Below are 20046 nucleotides of genomic sequence, written 5' to 3'. Positions count from 1 at the left end.
GCATGAGACATACCAAATTAATCACAGAAAGCTGGAAGCAGAGATGTGACTCAAGAGCTAGAGTGCCAGCTTTGACTGAAAAAAAAAAAAAAGTGAAAGCCCTGAGTGCACTCTCTTTCACACACACACACACACACACACACACACACACACACACGCACGCACGTGCGTGCGCACACGCACAAAGTTGCCTAAATCCTGAGAAAAAAATGTTGACACAGAAATCAGTCCTACAATAACAAGATTTATCCCAGTGATCTCAGCAAATAGCCAAACACTGATGTATCGGAGGCTGCTAAGTGCTGACCAGAGAGTAACTCATGTCACCACAGGCTGGGGACCCGCCACCCTGGGGCCACATCATGTAGTGAGCACCACCACTTCACACAGTGCTGGCACATGTGGACACAGCAGAGGAAAATGTGCCAGGACCTCATTCATCTTTGGTCCTGGAATCTTTTTCCAAAGACATAAGAAGAAGGCACATGAAGGTGATTGAATTTTAAAAAGTAATTGCAATTAATAGATCATTAGGACAACTCTTTTTCAACGTACCTTGTTTTCACCCATTAAAAGAGAAATTCAAAAGAAATCCTTAGCATTTATTTCACATTCAAGTCAAACTTCCACCTTAGGAGTGGAGGGGGGAGGGGGCCTGCACATGATTTGAGGCCACATTCAGCCCTTTGTACTTTGGTGCTTTTTTACTTAACCTGATAGGAGGATTCAGCCCTCTTATTATTAAAAAAAAAAAAAAAAAGCTCAATTTAATCCCAGCTGTAATACTATTTATGGACACACGCAAGTGCATACACACCAATTGAAAAACTTCTATGTAGAAAAAATAAAGGATAAACATTATCCACCTATTTTAGACTGTGTAATGAAACTTTTATATACATAGACTCTCTTCCTTTAATACGTTCAGCCACTGTATTTCTTCTTCCCTGAGGTGTGATCTAAGGACCCTGGAAGGAGACTGACACATTTCTCTTGGGGGACAAAAGCCACTCCTCACTTCTCGGCCCCCTTCCCCTGTCCTTACTGTCCACCGCCACCTGCATGTCCCTGGGGACAACCTTTGGGGCAGCAGCCATCCTGTCCTCCCCTCTTCCTAAGACACCAGGAGCGGAGGGTCTGGCACAGGTGCCCTGCGGGACGGGCCCGGGTGTGAGGACAAGAGGACCAGGCAGCCACAGGAAGCCCACTGCAAACAAAAGATGCTGAATCAACTTCCCACAGCCTGCTGCTTTAGTATGGAGTTCGACTCTCCAGCTGGCGCTTGGTGAGGACGTACTTGAAGAACTCATAGACGGACCAGGAGATGGCCGTGGAGGGCATCTGGTAGATGACGCGTGCCTGGATGCCCTTGAAGTACCCCGAGAGGCCGTTGAGCTGGTACACGGTCCGGAAGGCATTGGCCATGCCTGAGAGCCGGCCACCGACCTTGGCCAAGGACAATGCCATGTTCTCCTGAGTGTTGAGCAGGGTCTTACAGACGTCCAGCGGAGTGGTGGCGGCCGCGGCCAGGGCCCCCGCCAGCCCGCCCGAGATGATGTGAGACTGCGGGTTGTAGTCCCGGCGAGGGTTGACCTGCTCCTGCAGGAACTCGTAGGTGATGAAGTGGATGGACTGGAAGGGAATGTTCATGGTCAGCTGCGTGGTGTAACTCCGGTAGAAGGCCCCCAACCCCTCGGTCCTCCACACCGTCCGGATGCAGCTGAGGGCTGACCGGTGCTTCGAGTTGAACATCTGTAAGCGCTGCTTCACCACTGTGGCAGGACCGCGGGGCACACAGGCCAGGCCAGGCCGGACGGGCAGCCAGAGAGCAGGCAGGTGGTTGGTTTGGCCCCACCCCAGGTCGGAGTGAAATGGGAAGCCAAGCCAATAAAGAGAAACAAGCAAGTTAGACACACTGGTAAAGGGCATCCAGAGAGAGCACACACAGCCCCAGCCTGGGAGGCCCTGGGGGCCAGCGCCAGGCAGTCCCGATTCAACGATTCACTTCCACCTGTGGGACTCAGCACCAGAACGGTAGCCATGTCCACAGAGGCTCCTGTCAACTCGCCAGGGAAGGTGGTCCCTCAGCCAAGCTGCCACCACAGGCTGCATTGGCTGACCTGATTCCTCTCCCAGGTCCTCGGAACCAACCAGAAGCCTGAACCCTACCCTCACCCCCGCTGCCCACCTCCATCCTCACAATGGTCCTTCTTATCCATCTGTCACAAGAGTGAGCACCTCACTTATTCTCAGGGACCTGCACCTCTGACTGTCATTTCAGCCTCCGTGTCATGGTGTACTTGAGACAACACTAGAGTTCTATCACCCACGTCACAGGCAATCCTCATGACTAGAATAGTGGTTCACAGAACAGTGTCCAAAGTGAACTCGAGTGTTCTGTTTTAGTCTTAAAGAAATGAAGACCTTAAACCACAAGAATAATGGGGGGGAAAGAGGGGTGAGCTTCTTCTAAATCACTGAAAAAAATAAAATAAAATCCTTGCTTCACTAGCGCAAGCTAACTGACCAGACTGCCGCATGAAATCACCTTAAAAAAGTACAGAAGGGGGACAGGAGTGTGTCCTAGTGCAAGAGTGCTTTTCTAGCACGCATGCACATGCTGTGGCTCCAGTGATAGGGTGCTGGTCTTGAGCACAGAGAGGCTCAGGAACTGCCCAGGCCCTGAGTTCAAGACCCAGGATTAGCAAAGAAAACAAAACATATTCAGGGAAAATGCATCTCTACAGAGTAAGGTTGGACATTTTCCTTGGCCCTATTCCCTAAACAGTACAGTGTGACAACTACTTCCACCGCATTATTCCTTGTCAGTAAGGCTGAGAGAATGTAAGACAGGTGTGATTATACCATTCTGTATAAGGGGCTCTAATATCCACACATTTTTGCATTCACGAGGACCCAGAGGCTCCCCTACAGGGACTGGCGCTCAAACTCAGGGCCTTATACTGTTACCGTTGGCTTTATAAAATGCTAGCCTCTACCTACTTGAATCACACCTCCACTTCTGCTTTTCAGTGGTTAGCTGCAGACAAGAGTCTCACAAACTTTTCTGCCAGGACTGACTTCAAGCTATGATTCTCTGATTTTAGCCTCCAGAGAAGTTAGAATTATAAGTGTGAGATACTAGCACCTGGTTGGGAATTTGGAGATATCTTATGAACTACTCAGATTGCCACTTTCCTGACCTCAAACACTTGGTCTTAAATACGTTCATTACAGGACAAACCACCTGGGCAGGTAAATTGACTTAAGTGCACGACATCATAAGAACACAGAATACAGGTCATCTTTCTGAGCTCTCTGCTTTCTATAAAGAAAGCAGGTCCCACTATGCCATGAGAAGATCTAAAGGTGCTGAGAACCTTCCCTCACCACCCCCTCCCAGTGTGATTCAGCATGGCCTCAAGGGCCAGAACAAGGTCCCTACCTGCTAGGTGGCAGGAGGGAGCTATGAGAACAAACAAGGGATTTCAACCTTAACAAACACCAAACAAATACAACCTGAAACTGTTCTCTCCCGTTTTCCCTTCCAGCAATGCACTATGTTCAAATGGGGGATAAAAGTGGAGCAAACTGGGCCAGGAGTTTGGTCTGGTAGTAGAGTGCTTGCCTCACATGCACGAAGACCCTGGTTTGATTCCTCAGTAAAAAGCTGGAAGTGGTTCTGTGACTCAAATGGTAGAGCTCTAGCCTTAAGAAAGCCCAAGGACAGTGCTCAGGCCCTGAGTTCAAGCCAGGACTGGCAAAAAAAAAAAAAAAAAAAAAAAAGTGGAGCAAATTGCATGTCACCTATGGCTGCCACCAAGCAGAAGGGCCCAGCTGAAGGTAGGCCCAAGACCAGGCCAACTCAGACCTTCCTCTCTACGCAGCCCTGAGTTGTCTGATGTTATCTAATTAAACAAGGAGCTAACAGTAGAGATTTATAAGTTGCAGAGCTGAGATTTTTTTTTTCACCTGCATTAAATCAGAGCTGAGATTTAAAAAAAAAAAAAAAAAAAAACAAACTCTCATATATCAAAAAGGGGAAAAAAGAAATGAGAGTCCACACGTTAATTAACTAGCCACACGTTAATTTTTAAAGTAAAGCAAGCACTGTGTCAGGGTTCATAATTCCATTCTGTCTACATTTATCTGCTTGAAATTTTCCATGATCATTTCAAATTGTACAGGAGCCCTGAAGAAGGGCCTCTTGACAGGATCCCCTATATTTGAGGGTAACCAAATGTAGGGAACCCCCACATTAGTATTCATAAAGGCAACATCGGCCAAACAGGTAAGCACAAGTTTTCAGATCACTCTGATCTAAAAAGATCACTAGGAGAGCTGTTCCAATGAATCCCCCAGTTCTGCTGCCTGGGCCAGGAGATCAGCGTTCCTAGCACCTCCAGGAAGATACAGGTCAGGGGACCACGTTTTCTAGTAACTAGGTTTACCTCTGTTTCCCCAATGCTCCTGTCTCTCCTGTTGGCTCTGTGGAAGGCCCTGGCCCACCTTCTGCCCTTGCCCACTACCACCCTCCTTTTCTCCTGCCCCTCTGCACAACCCCTCCTGTTCTTCCCTAGAACCAGAAGACATTACCTTCTGCTGGATTCATTACCGCATCATGGAGCAGGGTGGCCATACTCCCAGCTATCCCTGCAAAACAAACTCCAGAAAATTACCCTCTGCAACCGGGCGCTCTGGCAAGTTCCTGGACCTAAAGATGGACCAACTCTGGACGGAGCTTTCAGGACCCAAAGTGACTTGAAGCTCTGCGCAGGTGATGACACTTTCGATCCTAACGTTAGAGGGGCCAAGGCTAGCCATGCTAACTCTGAGCGGTACCCAGAAACCACACCGCAGGGCATTTGCCACTGTCTGGATTCTCATTCTCTCCTGTCTCCTCCCTTTGGCTACAGGTTTAACTCATCATGCCTTTAATTAAGGTCAGGTGATTAAGGGGGCTAACAGCATGTTATATGGCTAGAAGGGAATCTTCTAGAAATTCTCTTAAAATCTAAGCACTGTGAAGAAAATGGGTGAAGGAACAGAATGTTAGGAAGTGGGACAGTGACAGGTTTTTCAGGGTACATTTGCAAAGCTCTGACTGGCCTTGCACATGACACCAACACTGTTCGATGGTCTCCTCTGGTCTGGCTTCAAGAACCAGGAAGTTCAGTACCTTGAGTTCGTCCCGAAACTGCATTTCCTCCCTTCTATAGTTCAAATTACCAGTAGAGGGAGGGAGAACGAGGAGGGACAGAGAGCAGGCTAACTCTTCAAAGAAGCATAAAACTGCCCCCTCTCCTGCATGTTAATCCCCCCCCCGCAAAAAAAAGAAGTTACAGTGGAATCAGTTCAGCACAAAGCTGCAGGAGCAGCATTGAGAAGACCACAGCACCAACTGTGTTCTGTTATTGCTCCTTCAAGAAGCCAACCAGTACCTAAGGTAGTCTGGGCAAACGGAGAGCCCAATGTCACAGGCTCAGGGCAGCACCAAGGCCTGGCTCGTTGTAACCATCTCAATAAAGAGAACCAATGGCCAACAGCATGAAAGCCAAAGAAAGGTCTATAAACTAGCCAGATGCACTTATCTGCAAGGCCTAAGGGAGGGAGAGGTGCTTTGAGGTTCTCAACAGAGCAAAACAAGAAGGGAAGTTATTGCTGGACAGGTCTACCTTGCTTGAGTGTTGAAAATGAGTTAGTATAAAGCACGCTTTATATAACTATCCATATTCCCCTTGTATACAAAAATAAAAATCCATGAACGTCAACCCCATGGAGAGGAGAAAAAGATCACCCAGCCTGGCCCAGTACAGCATGGGTTAAGAGCTGACCGCCAACATGAAACCCCTTCCCCAGCCCTCCCTGAATCAACCACACAGAAGACTGCAGCCCTGGCTCGTAGAGAGATGCGACTCGGACACACGGAGGAGGGTGGGGGGGCAGATCCCCGAGTCTCCGGAAGCTCAAAGTGGGAAAGGCCTTCCGCCACGGCCACGTCCTTCAGCCATCAGCACAAAGCATCTTGACCTTTTAAGGCTTAGAACTCGGTGCACTGGAGACCTGCTGTATCAGTTTTTAAACAGTCTCAGAGGAGCTGTCCAGAGAACTTGGTGTATGTGTGTATGTGTGTTTGCCTTTTTTTTTTTTAAATCCAGCATTCAAAAGTTGTGTTTTCTATTCAGGGGGTTGTTTGTCTCCCCCTAAGTCTGATCATTAATCGCTTTTGAATGTTTAAAAATCAGAAAACAAAACAATAGCCCACATAACAAAAACAAAAACAAACTTCTCTGCCACCATGTCACCCAGGCTTCAGAGAAGGAAGGAGGGAAACAGAACGGGCTTGTGTGTGCCTGGGCATGCACACACAGCGACCTAGAGTTCTCTGTTCCTGAGCAAGCTGCTGAAGCCGAGGGCTGCTGCGTCACGGGGAAGAAGGCCCCAGGGAGGCTGTGCTGAAGAACAGAACTGTCTAACTGCAGACAAAGGCTTTCAAAATACCATTGGCTAGATGGCTGTTTCCTTGATGGTTGAAAACGTCATTTAAAGTCCTTTTCATGTTCTCATAACAGGCAAAATACATGGCGTGAGCCGGCCCCGCACCCATCATCATCACATTCAGGCCCCGCAAGGGTCTCCAGAAGCCTTCTGTCTTCATGATTTTCTTCAGGGCTCCATAGATGCTTGTGTACTGGGCTTTGGGATCTGGGTTTAAACTCTGCATTCGTGTCTGCAGGAGGGCAAGAAGAAGAAACAGAAAAACACAGGTTAACAAAAATGGCTTTATAAAGGCGGGGGGTGGGGGGGCGGGGAGGGAGTTAAAAAGCGTCAGAAAATTTAAGGAAAGAAGGTGGTCAGTTTTACAGGCTTTCTTTGTGAAGAAAAAGTAGTTATTTTCTCCCTCCTAAAGTCTATCTCGAGAGCCAGATGGCCATATTGCTCATGCCTGGAATCCTAGCTACTCGGGTAGACAGAGCTCAGGACAGGGGTCTTAGGACAGCGAAGTACACAACCAACAGCTGGGTACAGTGGCACACACCTGTCATCCCAGGTATGTGGAAGGCTGACATTGACAAACTGAGAGTCCAGGCCGGCATAGGCAGAAAAATCCATGAAGCTCCAACGCAGTGGAAAAACCTTGGGCACTAAGGCAGGCACCTATTATCCCACTGACAAGAAGCCTAAAGTAGGTAGATCATGGTACAGGCATTGTTCAGTGTCAGAGCACCTGCCTAGCAAGCAAGAGGCCCCAAGTTCAAACCCTAGTACCACCAAATAAATAGCATTCTCCATCCGCCTCTCCCACACCCACATCCATATAGATTAAAGCACAGAAGGGGAGGTTAAAGCACCGAAGGCACAAGGGGCAGGACGTGGAGAAGGTGCATGCTACAGAGACCTGCCATCTGTGAGCTTTGCGGTTTCTAATGAAGCCTTTAACACCTGTGGGCCTTGAGATCTTCAATTAAAACACATGTTTGTGGCAAGCAGCAATTAAATAATGTATGTGGAAACCCTTTATAAATTCAGAGCACTGGATAAACAAAAGTACCGCCTTCCCTCAGTGTCTCTGGGGGCACTGGTTCCAGATGCCAAAAATCTGCAAATAATCAAAATCATCTTATCTACAATGGCATTGGTGGCTCACACCTGTAGTCCTAGCTACTCTGGAGGCTGAGATCTGAGAATCCTGGTCTGAAGTCAGCCCCTGAGAAGTCTATGAGACCTTGTCTCCAATTAAGCACCTAAAAAAACCTAAGTGGAGCTGTGGTTCAAAACCACTCAAGGTCATGAATCCATGCCCAATGACAGACAAAAGATAGATAGATAGATAGATAGATAGATAGATAGATAGATAGATAGATAGATAGATGATACAGACGTACAACCTATATAATGATCATTTGTAATACCTAATAAGATACAATGCTACATAATTATACTACTATCCATATCTATCCTCCTACAACTAGCTCCACTCTGGCTTTGAGTATTCTGTGTCCTCACAGATCCGAGTCTCTGTGTTTAAAAGTTCTTGGCTCAGGCCCTACTAGGAAGGATCCCCACATCCCCTAGACCTCACCACATCAACAACACAAAAGGTCTTCCCAGTTCTTTTTGACAGGCTGGGGCAGAGCTGGCTTTCCCTGGCCCTTAACTCATTGTGCCACCTTGCATGGAAGGTGTGAGTGAAGGGGAGGAGAATGTTCCTTCCACATTTCCACCTGTCTAAGCCACAATACTCACGTGCATAATCACAACTCAGTCTAGATGATTCTGTAAATACGCTGTATAGTTACGATGAACATTTAAATCAGCTGACTTTGATAAAATCAGTGACCATCTATAATGTGACCTTAAGACATTAAAAAAAAAAACAAAAACACTCAAGGAAGAAGCTTCTTTCAGACCACAGTCAGACCCAAGCTGCAATAGCAGCTGTTCTCTAGTGTCTAACTCAAAAGAGCTCTCCTTGAACAAAAGAGCTCAGGGACAGCGCCAGGCCCAGAGGTCAAGCCCCACAATGAATCTCCCCCTCCAAAAAAAATTCCCTGTGATTCTGCCTATAAAATGTGAAAATGAGGGCTGTTTCATATCTATCTGGGGACCAGAGAACAGTGGGGGGAGGGGAATCTAGGTCAGAGGTTAAACAAAGTGTTCTCTATCCACTCAGCAGAATACTATATAGCCTTGACAAGGAAGGAAGTTCTGACATGTGCCACAACAGGGCACACTGAAGACTGGGATGGATGGAACGAGGCAGGTACAAGTATTTTTTTTTTTTTAATGCAGGATTCCGCCGAGGGACCTGGATTCAGAAATGAGGCAGAATGGGGACGTATGGAGGTGTGTGCATAATGTGTGTACACAAGGTGGCAGTGAAGGCCTCACCACAGAGTGAATGCACCAGATGCCAAATGCAGCCGTGAGTACATTTCACAACAGTTACAGCTGTGAATTTTATGTATCTTTTATCACAAATGCAAAAAAGAGAGAGAATGGAGGGAGGAAAAGGAAATGAATAAATCAAGATTCTCAAAGGCAAAACCACCACCACTATTTACACACACACACACACACACACACACACACCACAACACTGTTCACACTTTTCACCAATCACCTTTCCTGTCTGGGTTGCAGTTCCCGCCCAAGCCACTGAACACACGGCCCTTCCTTTTCTGAGTGTCTGCGTCTATGTGTGGATGATAATCCAGCGCACACTGAAGGCTGGAGAGGCCTTCAGGAATGAAACCTGCTCAACGAGGTTTCACAGGACACTTCCTGAATGTGTGTCTTTGGCAACACAGACCTCTGTTCATTTAATAACCAGTTAGACTTTGCTGAACTTTCTTGTGAAAACACAGCCAGAGCCAACGGCACACCACTCCCGTGAGGCACAAAGGGCAAAAGGGGCTCACGGGTGTCGGCAAGTCCCTCTGCTGAGGACGGTCAGCGGGGAGCACCCTGGCGCCTGGCAGAGGCAAGGAGTGGCAAAGGAGCAGGTGAGCCCTCCCAGGCCTCCCTCCACACCTACTTGCCTAACCTTGGCTCACTCAAAGGCGTGAAAAAGGAAAATCAGGAGACCTTGCAAGTCCCCTGCAGCCCCAGAACCATGGTTCTGCAGAAGGGCTCAAAAGAAATGACACGGACTCCATGCCTGCACTGAGCAGCTCCATAAAAGCCCAGCAAGGCTAAAAGGAGGAGCTCTCCCCATAAGACGCCATGACAGGAAAGGCCAGCCTCCTTGGCCCGCTCCCTCACTGAGGGGAGGGGAAGGGAGTGGAAAATGTGTGTTCTGTCCCAGGTGAGACAGAGGATCACATAACGGAGTGCCCAGGGCCCCGCCAGGGGAGTGCCTACAGCCCGGCCAGGCCCTTTCAGATGGGAAGCTAGGTCCCATGCAGGAAAGTGACTTGCCTGAGATCTGGTGGGTGAGGCACCTAGGAGAGGGGCCTGGGTCCAGGGAAGAGAAGGGGGTCTGGTAGGAAGCTGCAGGCTTTTCACATCTGCAGACCTGGGTGACTGGTGATTCACAGCCCTCCCCCAACCAGCTTCTCCAACCGAACTTCCTTCCCATGCTCAAGTAGGTGTAACCTACCCGTGTGTGTGCAGTGCTTCTAGAATCACATAATGTGAAATCCGCTCACGGGAGCCAGGTATTTAACTGGCTGGCTTTAAACTGTCATCCTCAGATCTCAGCCTCCTGAGTAGCTGGGGTTAGAGGCATAAGCCACCAGTGCCCTGGCTGATTTTTTTTGTTTTTGTTTTAGTTTTTCATGAAAACGACTATGGCTGTGGGCCATGTGGATGTGTGGACATGACAGGAAAACAGGATCTTGTGGCTGCAGTGTGATGCAAGGGTCCTCACAAAGACAAAGGAGAAGAAGGGAGCCCCAGCCAAGACCCACCACCCAAACATCACACGCCATGCGCAGTTCCCCCCCCCCTTCCTTGCAGCTCCCCAGCCACCTATTGCCTGGCCCTTGCTCTGGGTCCCAGCATTCCCACATTCCCAACCCCAGGAGCTCCTAGAGCAGAAGCAGGAAGGAATAAAAGAATCTACACCTGGCCAAAGCCCAAAGGAGCCAGCACATACCCAGAATGATCCATGGGTGCATGGCCTGCCCCAAGGATCAACTGATCTCTGCCCTCTAGGTGGGGCAAATTCCCAGGATTCCAAGTGACAGGGTGCAATTGGTGACTTCACTGTGAGGCAGAGGGAGGCAAGGGACTGGATTAGAAGAAAACCTGAGCCATAGTCACTCCTAACCCACTGCCCAGCTCTGGTAAGAAGACATCCAAACCATGGCTGGATTCAAAAGCTTCCAAGAAAGAAGTGAACACACTGCCGAGAGAGTCAGCAACAGCATGATGCCACCATCTTATCCACACCTCATTTACCTAAGGGCAAAATGTCCAGGGGCACTGGAAAAGCACCTCACACAGCCATCCATGCCAGGCAAGTCACCCCACATTCTGGGACAGAAGATAACCTGAGCATGAGGAGCCATGTGCAAAGATTCCCCGCCCAAGGGCTCTGCCACCCGCTTCTGCTCCTGGAGAGCTTTCAGTGGCTTCAAAGTTCCGCCACACATGCACCTTCTTCCTCGGTTTTGCTACTGATTGGCCTGGAGCTCCCAGAGCTAGCTGGAGAATGTCCATCTCTGATAATCCTCCAACCATACTTTGTTGAAAATCTTAATTGCACAATCTCATGGCAGTCTAGTTCATCCAGCCAGGTTCAAAGACAGCTGGCGTATTGAAGGAACTTCCATTCCAGGTTGAGGAAACCTGATTAGCAGATGGCTAAGGGCCATGAGGATGAGGGTTGGCTGGGGACAGCAGGGCATAAGAGAACGGGCTAGCAGTCCTTCCAGTCGTGCAACAACTACATAGACAACATGGAGTCCAGGCCCCATGCCAAGCTCAAGAGCCAAGCACAGGGCATGGCACCAGTCTTCCCCTGTCCAGCAACAGAAGTCCTATTCTATTGCAGGAACTTGGGTACCCATAGAAAGCCCTATCCCATGCGCCTCCCGAGATGAATGAACAAGAACACTTCAGCACATCACTGTCCAACAGGTAAGGCACTCACTGTCTTCATTGCAGCTGTTTTTAGAGGCTCCTGACCTGGGTGGGGTGTGGGAGGAGAACAGGGACACTGTGATGGTTAAGAGATGGCCTGAGCTCATTAGGAGCTACCAGTTTTGTCTTGCCTGAAGAAGTAGATGTTTTCCTGTGCTGGCTGGTAATGGTTGTACCACACCAAAAGACTTCATTGCAGGTTTGAACTGAATGTCATTTAGCTTCACAATCAGAGGGTGATCATGGTAAACCACACAACAGACCCTACCTGCCATGGGGTACTGTTCTGGGAAGCCAGGCCACTATATAAATTAGACACATGAAATCCTTAGATAATAGAAAAAGAAAAGAAATTCCCTTTGCCCAACCCAGCTTGACCAGCCCTCAGATTCCTGTGGCTACAGACCCAGCAGAACAGGCTCTGGAACCACAGCAGCAACCCAGCTCAGCCTCTTCCCCTAGGCCTTAGCTCCTGAGCCTGGGCCCTTATCTGTGGACTCAAAAAAGCCACGTAGCTTTAAAATCTCAAGATGAAAGGCTTCTGTTTGAAATCTGGCCTGCAGCTGGCTTCTAGGTGAACATCGAATTCCTAGAAAGATGTGTCTGCTGACTTCTCCGAAGACTCACTGCACTTAGCTGGGGGTCCCAGGTGGAAGACACCCTCCTGTCCCCAGCATACTCCAGTGGCCTTTCCCAGTGCAGTCCCATAGAACAGAAGGAAAAGCAAGGGCCAGGTGAGGGAGGGGACTTGGCCACAGCTGTTCCACAGGGACTGACACGCCCACATTTCTTTCCTTTTCCCTTGTCATTTCTAAATTGTCAGGGCTACTTAAGTTAATCCTGATTGTATAACAAAGGAAACTTGGACGCTAACTAGTGGGCGGGGGAGGGGGGATCACTAGTATCAGTTTACACAAGCACTGAAAGTACTCTGGGAAGCTAACTCACCTGACCTCCCAGCTCTGGCCAAGGGCCTTGCAGGGGGACCTTTGACAGGTGCTAAAGTCCGGGGCCAGTGCCGAACAAGGGCCTTGAACATCAAAGTTCTTTGATGCTAAAAGCTTGGTCTGTGGTAGTCAAGTTGCCCACCATGACTGAGCTTTGCCAGGGCTCAGGGTTTGTGGCCTTCTGAACCAAGGAACACGGCCATCAAGAGCAACAGCCTGGCGAAGGCCTGGGTCAGCTACAGGGCTGGATGCCGGAGGGACCTCACCAGGGCACTGCAGCCCTGGGGGTGTGCTTCCCTGAAGTAGTGGGGAGGCTGCAGGTTCTCGGTCACTTGCTCACTCCAGCAGGCAAATGTCTGTTCCGCGTTGTCTCCCTTTACTAAACAGCTCTTTCTCCAACTCGGGCATCCAAATGTAAGCATGATCACACAGAGACCGAGCACAGCTCCGTCACCAAAGCCTCAAAGGACTCCATGCAATCCTGTCACCTCTCCGGAGCACCCACCTCCAGGTGGGAGACATGCATTTCTACCCACAAGCAAGCCCAGTGAGGCAAAAGATGCCTTGTGTTTTGTTCACTGTCTGTTACAACTGCAGTTATCTGTTGGAAGAATAAGTGCAGGGCTGAGTGTAATGGCGTATACCTCCAATCCCAGCCAGGCAGGAGTGTAAGTATAGAGACCTCAGTATGAGGTTGGCCTGGGCAAAAAGTGTAAGACACTATCTCAAAAATAAAGTGTGCACGTGCACATGTGCACACACACACACACTCCAAGGGGCAGTGCATGGCTCAAGTAGCAAAGGTCTGCCTACCAAGTGTAAGGCCCTGAGTTCAAACCCCAATACTGCCAAAAGTGAATGAATGAATGAATGACTAAATAAACAAATGTTAGAAGTACATTTATAAATGCAGCTAACAGAACATTTCTAAGGAGGTTCCTTCCAGTCCCTAAGACTCGTTGTATGACACTGGTAGAGCCTTTGATTAAATGACCAGGTATGAGTTTCTGCATGCATTTATTGCATTTATATTTTTAAAATTAGTTAGAGACCAGTGACTCACACCTGTAATCCTAGTCAAGAGGCTGAGGTCAGAGGATCACGGTTCAAAGCTGGTCTGGGCATGAAAGTCCATAGCCTCTGTCTCCAAAATAACTACCAAAATGCCAGGCTAGAGGTGTGACTCAAGTGGTAGAGTGCCAACTACAAACAAGCAATTGAACAAGAACTCAAGGCCCTGAGACTGCCCAGTACTAGCCAGTGACTCCACAAAAGAAGGCAATGAAGAAAGAAAGAAAGAAAGAAAGAAAGAAAGAAAGAAAGAAAGAAAGAAAGAGAGAGAGAGAGAAAGAGAGAGAGAGAGAGAGAGAGAGAGGGAGGGAGGGAGGGAGGGAGGGAGGGAGAGAGAAAGAGAGAGAGAGAGGGGGGAAGGAAAGAAGGAAGGAAGGGAGGGAGGGAGAGAGGGAGAGAGGGGAAGGAAGGAAGGAAACAAGGAAGGAAGGAAGGAAGCAAGCAAGGAAGGAAGGAAGCAAGGAAGGAAGCAAGGAAGGAAGCAAGCACGCAAGCAAGCTAAGGCATGGATCTACAGCTCTCCTTCCCACAGCCTGACCAGCTCCGATGACTGTTGCTTCGGTCCCTGAACATGCTACCGTGCCCCTTCCCAAGAGTCAGCGCTCCACAGCTCAGGCAGGGAGAAGTCACTGGCTGTGTGTGAGACTAGTAGCAGTGCCTTGGGGGTCAGAGCCAGGAAAGGAGGGGCCCATTGTGCTATGGGCACCTCAGAACCCCGTCTCCAAGCCGGGTGTGGCCCTGCCAGCTTTCAAGCCCTTCATGGCAGCCACACCTTTGAAAGCATGCCCGGTGATTAGCCTATTATCCAGAGGAAAAAAAAAAAAAAGCAGCTTTCAAAGCAGCCCTGTCGCCAGCCTCCGCTTGCTCATTCCTCTGTATAATTAATCTACATCGAGGGATGCATCTGTGCCCGGCTCCCAGGAGAGCCTGAGACCAGCATGACAGCATGGTGGTTTGCTATGTCAGCTATGCGTCATCGAAACACATGCTCAATAAAACACAGCCAAGGAGCCAGGGACAAGCTAGGTTTCACCCACAGGCAAGCACGGGGCTGGAACCTACCGCCTCCCCAGGCTATCTGGGGGCCTTGCTGGGGATCTGTGCCCACAACCCTCGCCTACCTCGAAGCATGGCGGGCCTGGTCACCATCTGGGCTCACAAAAGTAAATAACGCTGAGCCCCAAAGTTGACAGACCTGAGTCTCCCCAATGCTCTAGAACCTCCAAACCCTATTACCAAACGATAGCCGCAGGTAGGAGTTTGTATGTGTAGCTGGGCTACCCATCGTGCCAGGAAACCAGTCTCTTGTCTTCCCACGCCTTTCATTTTTCACAAGGGAAGATAGGAAAGAACAACAGTGTGAGTGCCTCACACACGCAGTGCTAGCTACTCCGGGAGGCTGAGATCCGAGGACCATAGTCAGAAGCCACGCCAGGCAGGAAAGCCCGAGACTCTTATCTCCAATTAACCAGCAAAAGCCAGAAATGAAGCTGTGGCTTAAGTAAAAGAGTACCAGCCTTGAGCAAAAAAGCTAAGGGAAAGCAAGTTCAAGGCCCACTACTGCACTACTGTTACACACACACACACACTTCTGAAGGTTATAAAGCAAAAGTAGAAAAGTACCATGAGACCAGACACAGGAGAACTCGATTTGGGAAGGAGCCCAGGAGACTGTCATCAGAGTAGAGACCTGAGGCTAGGGAGTGGGTGAGGAGGAGAAACAGAGGTTACATGGGAGTTGTGGGCAAGGCCTTAAAAGGACTGCTGTCCTGTGAGCCTGCTGATACCAGGAGGTATCCACTGGATTCAGCCTGGGGACAGGGAGCCCAGGCTGACCCTAGAGCAAGGCAGAATGAGTTATTTAACAATCGTGCTGGCCTTCAACGAGGGAGAGAGGATGGAGCAGAAGATGGTCTCTCACTGTGAAATCTCCATGTGGGGGGATGCTGCCAGGACCCCCTCCCACAGTGCCCCCTGACATGCCAGGACAACTTAAGCCTGTGCTGCTGGCAGGCCGTGCTGGCTGATCCCTGTGACTCAGCTTCCAACAGTCAGGAAGGAGTCGGAGAGCTATAAACAGGACCTTCTAGAAGCATCTTCCACATTCTGCCCTTGCTTCCAGGGTGGGGCTGTGGCCATCCAGCCTTTCTAGAATTGCTTGAATGAAAAGGCTGGTCTCCAACCACTGTTGCTGGCCACTTCAAATGGATTAAACTACAAATTTCTAGGCAGACACTGAGGAATTCTAGGACAAGCAGAGTGACAAATGGGTCATGCGGGTAGCCAAGATAGTAGTCTCACTGGCTTGAAGGGCTATGCCTGAGTCAATACTTGACACCCAAAATCCAAACAGCACCCCAAAGCAAGGCTGTCCCACAGCTTAAGGAGTGGCACTATAGAAGTTGTGAACTTCCCTGGAGACCATGGAGTACTAACACAATGCGCTGCCATTTCAGACAGCCGCTCAGACTCAAGCTATGAATTTCCCTAGGGCCTCATTGTTGGTCCCTGTGTCCCCAGTTTTCTGTCGCAAGCTAATTACAATGCAAGACTAGGAGAGCACAAGCAGAAAGATCCACTTCCATCCCATTTTTCCAGCTTCCCTTACCTGCCCTGCACCACTGAATAGCAACTCCAGCACAGGCATTCAGGTTCATGGTAAAAGGCTCCCCAAAAGCCAGGTACTAGTGGCTTATGCCTGTAGTTCCAGCTATTCAGAAGGCTGAGATCTGAGGCTCCCAGTTCAAAGCCAGCCCAGGCAGGAAAGTTCATGAGATTCTTATCTCCAATTAACCAATAAAAAGCTGGAAATGGTGCAGAGCTGTGGGTCAAGTGGTAGAACAGCAGCCTGGAGCAAAAAAAATAAAAAAAAGTAAGAGACAGCACCCAGGCCCTGAGTTCAAGCCCCAATACTTGCACCAAAAAAAAAAAAAAAAAAGTTCCTGAATGATTCCTGGTCAAGATCAGAAATCTGTTTTGAATGTACTAGCACAAGCTTGCTTTTGCTTTGTAGTAACTTGGGGTTCCCAGGGAGTAGAGAAATTTTCAGGAACTTTTTTATGTTTGCATTGTTGGAAGACACAAAGACCTTGAAGAGAGGCTGAAAACAAGCGTTCTCAAGGTTATGGGGGGGAGGGAAGACTCAGAACCTCATGGGGGGAAGGGGGGCCTGTGGACAGGGGTGAGGGGGTTCAGACAATTCTGCCCACCTCCTTCAAAATTTTTCCAAGATTTTGTTGGAGGCAAATGAGTAACTAAGGGCCATCCCAACTTGCAAATGGATGTTTTAGCATCCATTCTATGGTTAAAGGTCATTCCCGAGCTGATCATCTGGAAGCATGACGGGCTAGTCACAAACCTGTGATGGTTTGAAAGGCCAATGAATGGAACACAGTGCCTCAGGGTTCAAGGACCAGGAGTTTGAAGCACAACTGCATCAGAAGAGCAATCTCCAGTCTCCAGTGTACTTCAGATGGCTAACGCTTCCACACTTTCCGTCATGTGTTTAGCTCAGCTGCATCAGATCAAACTGCTGTTTCTCTTATTTCTTCTGGGTTCGGCACTGACAGGCCCAGAAGAAGGTGCACGCTCACGGGGCCATCCAAAGCTCCCAGGCTGACTTCCAGTGCCAAGGGCGCCTCAAACACATGAAGAACTGGACCTCGGGACCCTGCAGTCAGTACCACTGTGCTCACACCACGGAGCTGGCCTCCTGGGCAGAAGCCTCGAGATGCAGGAGCTTCTACAAATCCCTGGACCCGAGGAGCAAAGGCCTCGTGCACTTCAGGAGCACCGAGCTCAAAGAGAGGAGACTAACCAGAGCGAGAAGACAGGGAAAGGCAGGCGGCTCTGAGGTTTCCTCCACAAATGACAAGGAACCAGACATGAATCTGAGCCTCCAGGACAGGCCCTGGGTCTAAGTGGCTGCACTCCAGCCACTGTCCCCTGGAAGGTATCCTTGTCACCTGCACCGATGTCTTTATGTGGCTCTTTATCCAGCCAGGTGTGACCTGGTCCATTCTGGGTCACTCCGGCAAACCCTGAACCTCCAGCCATCACATGACCACACCGCTGAGTTTTTAGCAGCTTCTCAAGCTGCTGTTCCAGAAGACTAACAACATTAATTATGGCGTAGTTCTGAGCAGGAATGCCTCTGAGATGACCACTTGCCCTCCCTTTGTGTCTGCCCTCTTCTGGGGCAATGCTGCCCCAGCACCTCAGCAAGGACAGCCTGCTTCAGAACAGGGAGGAGGGAATGGGGAAGAGCTGCCTGGAGACCCTGAACCACCGCAGCTTCCGCAAGGTCAGGGCAAGGCCCCAAAGCAGAGTGCCAGGAGGTCCACACACAGTCCGACACCGTGTGGACTTGCCACTGCTATGATGCTTTCAGGGATAGAGAACTGTACACCCCACCAACCTCTTAAAAAAAAAAGAAAGAACAGAAAGCTGGAATGCCAATAGCTCATGCCTACAATCCTAGCTCCTCCCAAGACTGAAATCTGAGGATCAGGGTTCAAAGCCAGCCTGGGCAGGAAAGTCCATGAGACCCTTATCTGAAAGTGGAACTGTTTTGTTCACGCCCAGGTATGGATGTGGCGCTGAGACCCCTATCTTACCACTTCCCTGGGGGAAGGGGGCTGTGCCCACCCTCCCGGAGCTACTGCAGGAAGGATCACTGACACACCTGTGCTGAAGCCTCAACCCTGGAGAGGCTCAGCTCACAGCCCACTGGCCACCACTCCATAAGGATCCCGGGTGGACGAGATGCATCCTCACAATGCAGTCTTTCCGGGTTGAGCTGGGACAAATTAGCAAGACACACAGCCCAGCCACAGGACACACAGCTGGGGACCCAGGGAAGAGGCTCTGGGGTGAGACACCCAAGCCGTCCTCCTTGTCAGGCCTGTGCCCTGCACCCTGGAACAAGCCCTGCCACCTCTGGGATGTGATAGTTTGGCTCTGATCCCCTGCCACCCAGCAACTTGAATCCAGGGCGTCGTGATTCCCCTGCGGTGTGAGTCAGGGGCCCGGCCCCACCTCCCACCCAGCCCAATGCCAGGCCCTGAGCAGGGCGGGCAGGGAACCAGCCAACACTCAGCCTGAGCACCTAGGGAGAGGGAAACTAGGGGGAGAGGGGACCCCCAGACAAGAAATGGGGCCCAGGGCCCAGGCGCCCCACTCCAAGGGTCACACTCTCAAAACTTCCAAGCAAGCTGGGTTCCAGTGGCTCACACCAGGAATCCTCACCATGCAGGAAGCTGAGATGGAGATGAATCTAGGAGACTCCTACTGTCATTTAACCAGCAAGAGGCAAAAAGGGGAACTATGACTCACTAGGCAGGCTAAGCACTAGCCTTGAACAAAAGAGCCAAGTGAGAGCATACGGCCCTGAGTTCAGGCCCAGTACGTATACACACACACACACACACACACACACACACACACACACACTCGCAATTGAGCAATTAAAAATGAGCATGGAACCAGCCATAGCACTCCTCAGCATCTACCCTGAACATCATAACCCAGGATATGATGAGGACACCTGCACAGCCCTGTTCATCTCTGCACTGTTCACAATAGCCGGGCAATGGAAACAATCCAGATGCCCCACTACAGATGAATGGATATAAAAAATGTGTTATATATATATATATATATATATATATATATATATATACAATGGGATTCTACATAGCTAACAGATAAGATAAAATAATGGCATTCACTGGGAATTGGAAGGAACTACAGAAAATCATGTTGAGTGAGATAAGCCAAGACCAAAGGAACAAAAGGCGTATGGTCTCCTTGATAAGTGGATGTTAGATCCAAACAGTGCAAGAGCGATGATTCAATACTGGGGTACTCAAGGTCATTGACATGAGCTTGGAGATAGGAATATTTATATAGACATATAAATCTATGATAGATATAATGGGAGATATATTCTATAGACATATTGATATATAGTTATGTATCTATGACATACAAATGCTCAGCTTAATTTTAAGTTTGTTCTTCAATTTCTGTGCCAGTGATTGCATACAGAGATTCCATTCTTGAATACTTGTTTGTTAAACATGACATTTGAAATATGATGTAAAAAAATCAGCATTAATAAGATCGTTTAATAAAAAAAAGAAAGTGAGCATGTAGGAGGATAATCCGCACGGAGGGGCCGCCCACAGCGCTCTTCCTTGGGTGAAGAGATGGCCCCCTGCCTCTGCAGCCAACAGATGGGAGGCAGTGGGTAAGGTGAGGCTGGGTACCCAGGCTGCAGGGTCCTCAGGTCCCGAGGGAAGGGGAGCCTGGCTTTTCCATGACGTGCTAACCTGACCCTAGAACAGGATCCCAGCCTGATAGCACAAGTGCAGGGCAGGCTGCTGCAGGGAGTGCTACATCTACAAACCCTGAGCCTTCACACCTGGCGGGCGGGCGG

The 20046-nt window shown here is 49.5% G+C and overlaps 1 protein-coding gene across 3 annotated transcripts in view; it reads right to left on the bottom strand.

Moving 5' to 3' along the window:
- Positions 1-283: 283 nt before the first annotated feature.
- Slc25a37 (solute carrier family 25 member 37) overlaps positions 284-20046 on the bottom strand; it is a 30963-nt gene continuing 11200 nt past the window's right edge. Inside the window, exons 1-5 of one of the 3 annotated variants that reach the window (XM_090354332.1) lie at positions 16216-16335; positions 6502-6730; positions 4597-4653; positions 1733-1772; positions 284-1632 (exon numbers count right to left, since the gene is read on the bottom strand). In XM_090354332.1, the coding sequence (XP_090210458.1) occupies positions 960-1632; positions 1733-1772; positions 4597-4653; positions 6502-6730; positions 16216-16254 (1038 nt within the window). In that variant the 5' untranslated portion in view covers positions 16255-16335 and the 3' untranslated portion in view covers positions 284-959. Of the gene's footprint in view, positions 1773-4596; positions 4654-6501; positions 6731-16215; positions 16336-20046 lie in introns of those variants that run through there. The other 2 variants (XM_090354331.1, XM_090354333.1) reach the window with 2 other exon arrangements.

The sequence above is a fragment of the Megascapheus bottae genome, chromosome 20 (genome assembly GCF_031878675.1).
Source record: "Megascapheus bottae isolate mThoBot1 chromosome 20, mThoBot2.hap1, whole genome shotgun sequence".
NCBI lineage: Eukaryota > Metazoa > Chordata > Mammalia > Rodentia > Geomyidae > Megascapheus > Megascapheus bottae.
Note: the sequence above shows the minus strand (reverse complement) of the source record. Positions and strands in the feature narration are given on the sequence as shown.